Here is a 12,314-nt window from a genome sequence, read left to right as displayed (position 1 = left end):
TTTTCATAGGTTTTTCATAAATAATTTTTATTATAAAAATGCTCATAGAAAGAAATTGCATGTTCCGACATTGTCGTGCCGAACGGATTTACACGTCCGCGAATGTATATATGCATCAACTATATTCACGCGGGTGTATTCTTTATATTCAAAACAGTCCTTCTCAAAATGCAAACTTTGTTTCATTTCCACTCTACCCAAATATCTTTGAACTCGCAAGTCGCGAGATTCTAGAAATAAACGACGATGTTGAAGAGGGCACATCCGACGCATTCTGACGTGCATCTATATCTGGAAGAAAATGGCATATAAATATGACGTTTATACTTTCTCGTGGCGCGCAAATGTTTGAAGGTGTAACACAAATACACACGTGAGAGAGCTATTCATAGTGCAAGATTATGATTACCATAGGTCAACGAATAATCTTTCTTTCTGTAGAAAAAATTTGTCAACGCTGCACGTAACTCTTTATTAAATGCAAAGTAAATCCAAGGATTAACGCAACTCGTGAGACTATTTAGGAGACTTAGAATAGTGAAAGCAGCCCCTGCAAATTGTAATACGTACAAGTAGAATGAGATAAGAATTTAATAAATAATTTAATGCTTCAGAGAAACATTAGATCTAAAATATCAACACGGGAGATTTTGCTCTCCATTTTCGCACATTAGGTTCTCTATAATGAATTAAGCCAATATATATAATAATATGAATTTTTTATGTGAATTGTGCGTAATCAATTGCAATTTTGTTAATTTAAATTGCTAAGTGCTAATGGCAATAGCATTTTCTACCTAATATTAATTTGTTAATTACACTATTTATAATTTGTCACTGCCATTTAATAAAATATTTACCAGTGATAAATGGTGAACTGGAAGCTTTAGGATTCCACGTTGCCCATAGTTCGCATCCAATGAATGGGGTATTGGTGATGATGTATAAAGTAACTACAACGATCATCTGTTTTACAGTATTGATCATCGCCTTGGAGATGAGAGGATCTCGATTTCGCTGGCAGAAGCTGGCTTTATTGCCCTTTTTGAGATCAATAACTCCCGACATTTTACTGCTCGTCCATATCGATACGCATATCTTCGTGTAAGTATATGTGAGCGCTATAAAGGGTATTAGGAACTGCGTAACACTGTACCTATAATCCAGATATTGCAACGCTTAAATCTATCAATATATTATTAAACGTTACACAAATGTATATATATATATATATATATACACATATACATGAAATAAAAATATGTATATAAATAAAAAAAATAAAATAAAATAAATATATAGATTACATATATAATATCAATGAATATTACCAAGTAATATAAGCTCTTTCGCCATATTTTAGATAAAAAGTGGCCCAACACTCCCAAACGCCAGGCGATATTTCCATGTACGAGAATATAAAAATCTACAATTATTAAATAAAGAATCTGTAATTTACCACGTAACGATGTCTATCCAACAAGATGACAATCTATCAGAGTTTATCAAGAAATTTGCAAAGTGCATAATACATTTATAAGCGACAAGTTCCTTGCAATTAGCGCTCTCATAAATTCGCGTGTCAACTATATTAGATTTGCGCCCGCTGTCGGCATAGGATAAAAATTAATATCTCAAGTAAATTGATCCACCTCTTGCCTCATGTGCAAAATGTGAATAGGATATGTCTCGCGGGGAAGGCGGGAGAAGCGCGAATTAAATTTTTAACGAACCTGCGGTACGCACAGCATAGTGGCGAGCACCCACGCCCCGTACACCATCATTTTCGATCTTCGAGATGTGACACCGCAATAACTGAAGGGATGGCAGATGGCATGGTACCTGTCAATCGCGGTCACCGTCAGGATATAGGAACTGAGATACAAGCCGAAAGGCTGTCCGAATTTGATCAGTTTACAGAGCACCGCTCCACCCTGAAACCTGAGGGTCGTACCCTTAAATTTGTTTAATGGGTTCATTCTATATCGTGCTGCTCGGTGAGGGCAGATTTCTGCGATGGAACACTATACGGAAATTTGTACTTCAAAGTTGTGTACAAAATGGGTACGCATTTTTATCCATTAAGCAAATAAAAATTAAATATCACTACTTCATCCAAGCGAAAATAGAAAAGTCCAGAGATTTCATTTTTAATTAGGATATTTAAAAATAACATTAATAGATCAATATCAGAGATTGGCAATACGTCTAATGATTAAAAGTTATCTCATTTACTTATTCTACATTATATTGATTGTTATTCACTTTTCTCAAGATTATTATATTGAAAGTTCATATTTATTTGAAAATAATAAAAAAATGCACTTTTGCGTCATATTATTGGTTAAGCAGGTGATGTTTTTTGACTGAAGAAGTTATTTGCATTACTCTTACTGTACATTGTCTCTGGGTAAATATAATTTCTTAACATCAAAGTCAATATATACGATTATTCTGGAAAAAATGTAAGATATATTTGCTTTATACTGCTTTTCTTTTAACGTTAAAGTCTGTCTTGGTTTCAAAACTTTAATATGGCTATTTGCCATCGTGTCATTGATTAAGCTTGACTTAAAAAAGGTTACTGATTCGTTTCCTGATTCATTATGCATCACATGAATACATTGCATATTTTTCCATTTAAAGCTATTTAAGTATTGAATTTAAAATTTACTTTTCTATTTCAATATCTTTCGCTAAAAAGTGTTCTGCGCTATTTGATGCGTTTTTTGCATTTAATCCTAAATAAATAAATTGATGTAAGACGAATGAAAGAAACTGGAATCAGCGCACGCGTTATCATAGCTTGATTAGTCGTAATCATCATAGATAAGCAAACAAACGCGCTCGACATACTTCCTCTTTCTATTGCCGTCTTCAGCACGAATTTACGTATTGGTCAAGCGAAAGCTCATTAAACAGTCCTAAGGTTAATTGGAATGACAGTGCAGTTTACCTGAACGTTATATCCCAAGCGAGCTGCGGCAGAACGTCGAGCAGACCGGTCAACAGATCGGCCACGCTCAAGTGCAGGATAAAGAAGTACATCCGGGTAAATTTTCGTCGTTGATAACGTCGCCGGGCGTAAAGGGCCAGCAGGACCAGAGAGTTGCCGATGAGCGTGACGAGGAATATGCTGGTCAACACTGCGATTTCCCACCTGGCGAGGTACTCGTCTCTCGCATCATCCGGCGGCCACTCCGAGGACGACGGCGGCGAGGACGAGGAGTTTAAATCGTGCGACATATCTCTGGAACACTCCTCTCACTCGCGATCCTTTTGATCCGTTGCCGCTTTGTCATTCGAAGGATACTCGCTCAGCAAAAAAGAGGAAAAAAAGAAGAAAGGAAGAGAGAAAAAGAAAAGAGAACTTCAAAGACTGTTCGGAATGAATTCGCGCCTGCTACGACGCGAACTGGTGCGCCGGTTGAATATTTATGTGGATTTTCGGCAACAGTAACGTAACAACACTCGTTTTTCAATGCAACGACGCGGAATACTCCTTCTAGTGCGATCGGACATCGCGAAATGCGTCGATCGGGCGATCCAAACGTCGGAGAAGGTGTCGAGTTACACGGCGCGAGGTGAGAAAGGCAATTGGCGGGGGGTCGAAATCGGTGCGAGTGATCACACCTACGTAACTCGTAATTGGCGCGATTTCTGTATAAAACGCGTAGACAGTCTCGATACGAACGCACAGCGCACTACGCGTTTTGCGCACACTTCGATACTGCGCTCAGTCGCGTCGCACTCCGCCTCGAATCAGCCAAGGTGCGGTGGAAGAATCGGCGAGTGGAAGAATCTGAGAAAAAACAGTATTGCGTGATGAGGATACATAGAATCATACGTAGATTATGTGTATATGATCGAGATTCTCTTCTTTTCAATGACTTACTAAACACGTCCGGCATTCATCATTTTTACAGAAATGTGATTCTGGCAGTATTAAGTTGAGTACCAGTAATTATTATATTACTTATGTTGAGTATTAAAAGTACCGTTGATTAGTACTTTTAATACTCTAAATAAGCAATAATTACTGGCGAATTTTAGATTACCAGTATTACATTTCTGCACTAAAGAAAAAAAGTTCTTTAATTGATTAAATTTATTTAATTCAAGTATTTATATATTTAACTCAAATACATAAAATACTTGAACTTTAAGCATTTATGTATTTAATTTATCTGTATGTTTAGCTTAAATACATAAATACTTTAAATGAAGAAATTTAATCAAGTTGAAAATTTTAGTTAACAACTTTTTTTTAGTATGTGAGGACATAAGTAGAAATTTTCTTATTAAGGATTTCCTTGTCCATGTCTTCTGAGGATTACTGAAAAGAAGCATCTCAATCACTTTGACGTCAATCGATTTTCCATTTTGAAAAGAGCGTGATAATCTTAGGTAACGTGAGAGTTACCGTTGATCTGTTGTGTGAATAAATGAAAGTTCTCTACGTGATAACGTGGAAATATTATACTAAACAATTTCAATATGATTATGAAAAGGATGTATCATGATATATCATCGTCCATTACTTCTGTAGATTGCACTTAAACGTACTGATTACGTTGACAAGATTGATTTTTAAATGAGCCTTCGCTAGACAGTGCGACGTTACAGAAATGGGTTTATAATGTAAAACAGGCAATCAACTTTATGAGCCATTAATTACGGTAATATCTGTAGAAAATTGTAAAGAATATCGTGGATCATCGTGGAAAAGAATCATGGATTTCGTGTTGATTACACAGATTGACGAAATTTTTCTTGGAAAATTTAACGACTTCTTAATGATTTTTATTTGTAAAATTAATAAATAATGAAATTCTTTGAAAAAATAATTTCAGTTGTTTAATGAAGTCTAATTGATTATGGTTTATCGATAAACTTCGCTGCATCTGTGCGTTATTTTACCGCTTGTTTTTGTCCCCTATTAAATTTAAACTCCAAAAATGCGTGCGCGCAATCTACAGATTTGGCGGAACAAAAATATTTATTTTGCGTAATCAACGACGATTTTCTTTAAAAACAGTCGTTTTTTTGCAGCGAATAATCTTTCAATTATTTTGAAATAGAACGTCTCGATATCTATTCTTTACGTGATACGTGGAAGTCGAGCTGCGGTTATGCAAAGCAAACGTTCTTATAATTATGTGACATAGTTCAAGCCCAGATCGTGGAAATTTTACAGGTAATAATCTTCGCTATTGAATATCGTCCGGAAGCCACGAGTTATCGATGCTTGTGAAGCGCGTGGCGCAATCTTCTATCGTTGCAGAGGCTTCGTAATTATTTACGATAGTATCGAACCACATTAAAGTGTGCGATAAACTTTTTTTTTACGACAAACTATTTATTGCATTCTCTCGTCAAGGTTTCGCCGAGATGCCTTGCAAAAAGTCTTCCGATGTGAAACGATGCACATAATCTTGCTGATGCATTTTGGCTCGCGGCAGGAACGAGCGGATTTCCATCAAGTTTTTCACTGATCGCGAATTAAGATTATTATTTATGAGTTAGTGCACTTTGTTCGAAGCGAAAAAGCACGAACGTTACGAAACAATCGACACTTAAATGTCGATGGGGAACAAATACGAGAAAGCAGAAAACGCACACGAAAAACTATCTCTAATGATTCAGCAAGAAAAATATTATCAAACAAAAATCACATCATTATAAAATCTATCACGATTGCCATCAAAGAAAAACTAAACAACTATATCGTTATGTTACAGGAAAAAAATGATATACGTCACCTCGTAATAAAATGCCTTGTTTTTTTAAAGAGAAGATAATTTTAGGTTTTTATATCGAGTATTATACTTGCGCGTAAATAAGCACGTACGAGCTTATCGTTATACCAAAGTCGTTTGCGTTTTTTTTGTGCAACGAGAAAAAAAATTAATATCAATGTTTCGTTTTCAGCTGAAGAAACATCTTTTTGTTGGCGCTTTTTAATTCGTTCGATGAGACAATCGCGCGCGTACATGACTCCGATGATTGACTCGCTGCCGGATGTAGATGTAGCTGTATAATTAATTAATGAAACGCAATCTCGATGTAAATGCGTTCATGTGCATCGGTTAATGATCGTGCGACAATGTCGAGCGAGCTGGGCGTGATCGCGACAGCTTCGAACGTTTGTTTGATCAAGGTGTATACTTGCCTCGCGAGTTTATTAATGCGGCGTATGGCATTGAATCGTTAAACAGTCCACTTAAATAGACGCATATGACCCCGCGTTTGCGTAGGTCGCGAAAGACGAGTGTGCTGAACGATCTTGACAGGTTGCAATTATACGTTAATTCGCGTCATGTGCACGTTTTCAGCTTAAACGCACACTTTTTTTCTCTCTTAATCTTATAATTATTGTATTTATAAGATTTTCAGATAAGCTCAATAATTTATAGCAGCATTCTTCAGTCTCTTCATCTCCGACAATCGCTGTTGGTTGAAAGAAAAAGAAGAAGACATAGTCAACTAAAATATTTTCTATGGTTTACTAGTTTCTCGTATTTTTTATATCCCTCGTGGCGCGGCCTCTTGGATGCTGCAGCGGCGCGCGACGTGCAGCTGACGTTGAGAGCCACGTCGATTTACATCGTTGCTTACGATGCATCACGACGCATCCCTTTCGACGGGTGTCGCGCGTAATTGACTCCGGGGGCGGTGAGGGACAATCGATGCCGTTCGATTCTCATAACTTACTCCACTATCGTCGGCGTATTACCTCGAAGAAGAAGGAGGAGCTGTATCTTTACGTTTCCTTCTTTCGGGCGCCTCGTGCCTGCCCGGTTTTTTCGCCGGCGCAGCAAGTAGAGACGTTTATCATTGTCGACGCCGCTCGTCGTCCGGCGTCGTTCTTGGTTATTACGGGTTATGAGCGTCAGTGGGAGGCACACCACATCGGTCGATATAAAGGGAGAAAGTGATGACCTCGACGCGCGCGCTGAAAAAGCTTCATAAAGTAAATTACTATGTGCCGCGCGTATACATCTTATGAGGATTAAGGAGGGTCGCGTATCACGGAAGATCCCGGCTGTCAAGGTCGGACCTCGTCTTGGTGGACCTCGTCTCTCCTTTTGCCTTCATTTTATTCCCGTCATAGTCGTCCGAGAGATGCTCGAAAATCACGATGTGCTCCCTCCGGTCTGTATTTCTTTACCCGGGAGGGGTGGGGGGTTACACCGATAAGAAGGAAGCAACGGAGGCAAGAGGGCCAAAAAATAAGCGAAGTAACTCGTATAGATTACAATGCTAAGCGTCTGATAAATTTGACGTCGGGATTCTTCATTGGAATTTTTCTCGCGTAAAGACGCCTGAATTTTGCGAGATGCTTACAGCTTTATTCTCTCACGAAGGTTTTGCGACGCTGCATGCAAGACATCTCATTTACGTGGGTAAATTCGAGCAATTTATAATCTGTCTCGTTGCTATTACGGTGCAGACAAAAGATTTGAATGGACTATGTGGTTGGAACTCGAAGTAGAAATGTCCATTCAAAGTTTCTAGTTTCGACGGAGCTTCGGAACATTAATTAATTCGATTAAATAAAAAACTGTTTGTGATTGAATTACGTGAATATTGAGAAAAGTTCAAATAAAGATAATCTGAGAAAATAAACGACTTTCTATTTTTTATTTCAGATTTTTGAAATATGAACTCTCTGTTCAAAAATAAGTTTAATTACTGCCAGTAAAAGTAATGCAATTGGCAGAAGTGAAAATTACTGGCGTTTTATTTTTTCCACCAGTAAAACCAATAGATGATCGATATGACCCCTTTATGATCCGAAATTTCAGAAAAATTATTTTCACTTTAAAAATTGCAATCTTTTAATGTAACAATATTTTAATGTAAGGTTTATACAATATGTTCCTGCAATCTTTCAGTATGGATTGGTATGACTTTAATCTTCACTTTTTAAAATAAATGTATTAATGATTAATATTATTAAAATATATTATTAATATTATTAAAATATAAAAAGTGCTTTTTTGTTTTTGTGCTGTGAATTTAACAGCATTTTTTTCTGTGTGTGCAGTTAGTTACAGAATACATTCTAAAATTCAAAGTTTATTAGTAAACGTTTTTACAATAACAGTGATGTCGCTTGCATAACTTTTAAGTTGTTTTTTTTTTCAGAGACTGTGGAGTTAAAATCCGAGAAAAATGTAAACTTTGAAAAATATTTTTTTTTAACCAAAGTGATACATATAAATTCTCAGAAAATATAATGATATCAAAATTATGCAATTTAATTCAATCTAAATGATATGTATTGTTAAAAAATGTTTGAAATCTTTTAATTTTGTTAATTATAAAAAGGATATATTATTTTGTGAAATATATAACACTATTGTACAATAATTATTTTAACAATTAAAATCCAAGTAGTTATATTTTTGTATTTTGATTTAAGAATCTTCCTATTCTAATCCAAATAGTTGTAGCTTTATTTTATAAAACACTGATATTTTAATAAATATAATTAATATTTTAATAAATACAACTAAAATAATAGTATATTTATTTTTTAAATAAAACATAAGTGATAGTATATTTAAATTTTTTAAATTGAAATCTAGTACTATTTTCGTATTTTGATTTAAAAATTTCTTATTCTAACACAAGTTGACTGTATTTAATATTAATTTAGGATATCCTGAGAATCATCCTGGGGACCTTGTGGACTGTCTCTTCCATCTTTTTGTTTTGAATTTTTGTCCTTTTTTTTCTTCTCTTCATCTTCATCTTTTTTCCATTTTTTAAAACTCTTCTCTTCCCTCTTCGTTCTTTTTGTATTATTTTATTTTTCTTTTTTATATTCAACGTTTTATAATATCCATCCGTCTATGTGACTTTTATGGAAAGACAGAAAAGAAAATAAAGTATTATTAAATAAATTTTTATTTCTATATCAAAATTTCAAAATACTACACCTAAATCCAGCGGTTGTTAAAATTTATAAAATTTATACTTACATTTTTTTGTACGTATTTGCTCTATTTTGTTTTTTTTTATTTTTCATTTTAAACTCTTTCTTTATCTTTTCTTTAAAAAAAATTTTTTAAATAATTTTTTTATATAAATAAATTTTTAACTTAGGTAAAAAGTTAATAAATCAAAGTCAATAAATAATTTAGTTCATGTGTTTCAAAAATAACTAGTTAAAGTTAAAAATTAAATTATTTAAAATTAACTAAGTTAAAGGAGTTAAAAGTTTATTAATTTTATTATTTAACTTTGAATTTTTAATTACCAATCCTGCAAATAAGTTACGAGAGTTTGTAATGCAATGTGATGTAAATAGATCTCCCTAAAAGTCGCTGATCAAGAGACGTGGTAGTCTTGCGCCAAATAACGCACAGCATTACCCGAAGGTTCATGTGCACGTCGTCAGTTAAAGCCCCATTCGGGTTGATGACCGTGCAAGGCGCACACGTGCGCGTCGTCTGGGTCGTCTCCCCATACAACAGCGCCGACTTGGCCGCTCGGTCACTCATCCGATTCATACTAACCGAGACGCACGTGTGTAGTACGCCGTGCCGTACGGGTTGTTGACGTGTCGACGTCACGCAAGGTCAACGTACGCAGACGCCACGCGCCACGCATTACGCTGCGCGTGATGTCACCCTTCTCCCCACTCTCTTCGTAAAGAGGGATCGCGACGACTCGGCCGCTCGACTATCTCCGTCGCAGTACGGCAATAGTCGCCGAGCGCTGGCGGCGCAGGCGCTGTCGTCGCCATCACTCCGTTCACTCCGGCTCGCATTACTTGTGTCGTGCCGCTAACTGGACGTACGACGTATTGGTTCCGTGTTTTTCGTACGTTCTAAGTTTTGATTGTGCGCGAATAAATGCCGATGTAATAACGGACGGTTACTCCGATACGCAGTCGTACGTGGAAGTGATCATATTCGTTTACGAAGCGTAGGCATCGTGTGACTGTCGCGTGGCTTCGTCAAGATTTCACGTGTACGTGTTTGCTCGGAAACGTGCAATGAAACATCGCGAATGCCGCGTGAAACGTCGTGTTAGATATGTACAAAATCGGGAGTGAGTGTGTTTCGTTTCTACGCATCATGTTTGTATTCGGACGACTCTCGTTATTGTCTCGACCGATGTGTCGCGTCGAGCGGCCGCTCGTATCTTCTTGTCCCGTCATGTTTACTGTTGTTCAGTCGAGTGTATCATACTTTTCGCGTTCTCGAAAGTTATATTCGTTACTTACGAATGTAGCAGCGGACGATTATAACACACGGTCGTGTAGCACGATGCGTAGAAACAATTGCATTCCAAGTTCCGTTAGCATTTATTGCATCGCGACAAGGTTCTCGCCAATTCTTGCGTGTGCTTTGCGTCTTATTTATGCTCGCATGTGGTGTGTTAAACCGCTATTACATTTATCGTACGGTTCGAGGAGAGCAGCAAACGAAAACACGATATCTGTGGAACAATTTGAGGGGGTAAGTATATTATTTTATTAACATATCTTTTTGTTTCCTGCGATTATATTTTCACTTTAGTTCAGTAAAAATAGTAAAGTATTTGTAAAGCCACTTATGTAAAATTTATAAAATATAATGTACAATATTTATATGTGAAAAGAGTCAAGAGATTATAGTATTGTTTGCTTCGTCTTCTGGGTCTACTTATGTAAAATTTATAAAATATAATGTACAATATTTATATGTGAAAAGAGTCAAGAGATTATAGTATTGTTTGCTTCGTCTTCTGGGTCTACTAGGTTTACCTCGTTTACTTCCTGTTCTACGATTTTCTTCCAGAGTTTCTCTATCTTAACTTAGAGATAGCCAGGTCTGCTACGAGTAGATCTAGAACAGACAAAACAAACAATACTGTAATATCACAAATTGAATTGATCCCTAATTTAATAACGATGCTACGAGCACCTTAAAAAGTTGTAAATATTGTAACTATTATGAAAATTCTTTATATTTATATAATAATCCATGTTTATTACATTTTTAGAATCAACAGGAAAGGACAGTAGCAGCAGCAGTGACAGTAACAAGTGGGTGAGTAAATTAAATGAGCGATTTGTTAAATAAAGCTTCGTTATTATTATTCAAGTATGCTTCTGTTTGAAAATAAATTTGGTTATTTTCAGTGAAAGTAATGCAGTTGGCAAAAGTAAAAATTACTGGAGTTTTGGGTCTTCTCTGTCTAATGTCTTCTACCTGTAAAACTAATAGATTGATATGATCCCAATGGTCTAAAATTATTTTTAGGTTAAAAATGGTGAACATTTCAATGTTACCACAAACTTGTAACATTGCAGAAATCTTTTGCAGCTTCCATGCACTTTTACAACAATGTCTTACTGTAAAATTTATGCAATATGTTCTCCCTATCTTTGAGTACTGTATAGGTTAGTGTGATTCCAACCTTCTCTTTTTAAAACAAATATATTGACGATTAATATTATTAAAATATAGATTATAATAAAGTAATATTATAAACACAGTTATACACTTTTGTACTTATATAATATATTCTACATTTACTACTTCGAGTTATTTTAAATCAAGCAATTATTGTTCTTTTTATCATGTAGACAGATACTTTGGTTTGTACAAATGTCTTCATTATTTTAAACTTTTGACACATAAAAAACAAATATACTTTTACATTTTACATATATACTTTTAAATTTAACAATTATCTTTCTGACATATCCAATATTTGAGACAAATATAGAATATATTATACAAGTACCAAAGAAAGTGTATAATTGTGCTCGTAATGCATATCACTTTACTATAATAATCTATATTTTAATAATATTAATTATTAATATAACATTTTTTATAAAAAGTGAAGGCTAGAATCATAACTTATAACCTAACACTGAAAGATTGAAGAAACATTGCATAAATCTTACATTGAAACATTGTAATATTATATAGAAGTTATAAAAGATTTGCAATGTTACTATAAGCTTGCAATAATGTTAAACTTGATAATATTTAAGACATTTTGGACTATTTGGGATTGTCTACTGGTTTTACTGGTGGAAGAAACAAAACGCAATGGCAATAATTTTTACTTCTACATCATTTTTACTAGTAATAATCAAACCCATTTTTGAACAGACTAGAAATCTAATAAACACGAACAGTTTGGATTATTTAAATGATTACAACAAATATCTTTTAAGTAATTTAAAATAACTTTATTTGTATTTTCATATACAATTACGTATTTGTATTAATAAAAAGGTACTTGTTTTTGATTTGCTGTATCTTGAAATTTGCTTCATGTAAGACTGATATTCAATATTT

The 12,314-nt window shown here is 35.0% G+C and overlaps 1 protein-coding gene and 1 long non-coding RNA gene across 4 annotated transcripts in view; one reads left to right on the top strand and one right to left on the bottom strand.

Moving 5' to 3' along the window:
- LOC105195745 (vasopressin V1a receptor) lies at window positions 1-3,833 on the bottom strand. Of its 2 annotated transcripts, none has more exons than XM_011161311.3 (6): window positions 2,957-3,833; window positions 1,734-1,941; window positions 1,332-1,426; window positions 861-1,156; window positions 374-550; window positions 1-291 (listed from the first exon to the last, which is right to left on the bottom strand). In XM_011161311.3, exons 1-5 carry the CDS (start codon window positions 3,244-3,246, stop codon window positions 387-389), a joined length of 1,053 nt encoding a protein of 350 aa, XP_011159613.1. In that variant the 5' UTR covers window positions 3,247-3,833; the 3' UTR covers window positions 1-291; window positions 374-386. The 2 variants fall into 2 exon arrangements, with proteins under 2 accessions (XP_011159613.1, XP_011159612.1); XM_011161310.3 differs by having other exon boundaries at window positions 410-550.
- Window positions 3,834-9,183: 5,350 nt separating this feature from the next.
- Window positions 9,184-12,314, top strand: part of LOC105195748 — a 56,580-nt gene continuing 53,449 nt past the window's right edge. Inside the window, exons 1-2 of one of the 2 annotated variants that reach the window (XR_005574497.1) lie at window positions 9,184-10,475; window positions 11,002-11,048. This is a non-coding gene — a long non-coding RNA (uncharacterized LOC105195748). Of the gene's footprint in view, window positions 11,049-12,314 lie in introns of both variants that reach the window. The other variant, XR_005574496.1, reaches the window with a different exon arrangement.

Source organism: Solenopsis invicta, chromosome 4, assembly GCF_016802725.1.
Source record: "Solenopsis invicta isolate M01_SB chromosome 4, UNIL_Sinv_3.0, whole genome shotgun sequence".
In the NCBI taxonomy this organism is placed as follows: Eukaryota; Metazoa; Arthropoda; class Insecta; order Hymenoptera; family Formicidae; genus Solenopsis; species Solenopsis invicta.
This window is presented reverse-complemented; position numbering and strand designations above follow the sequence as displayed.

Coding starts and splice junctions, on each gene's coding strand:
- LOC105195745 (XM_011161310.3), bottom strand. CDS start 3,246: ATGTCGCACGATTTAAACTCCTCGTCCTCGCCGCCGTCGTCCTCGGAG. Junction 1,427..1,733: donor CTATGCTGTGCGTACCGCAG/GTTCGTTAAAAA, acceptor TAATAATTGTAG/ATTTTTATATTCTCGTACAT. Junction 551..860: donor CAGTTCACCATTTATCACTG/GTAAATATTTTA, acceptor TACAATTTGCAG/GGGCTGCTTTCACTATTCTA.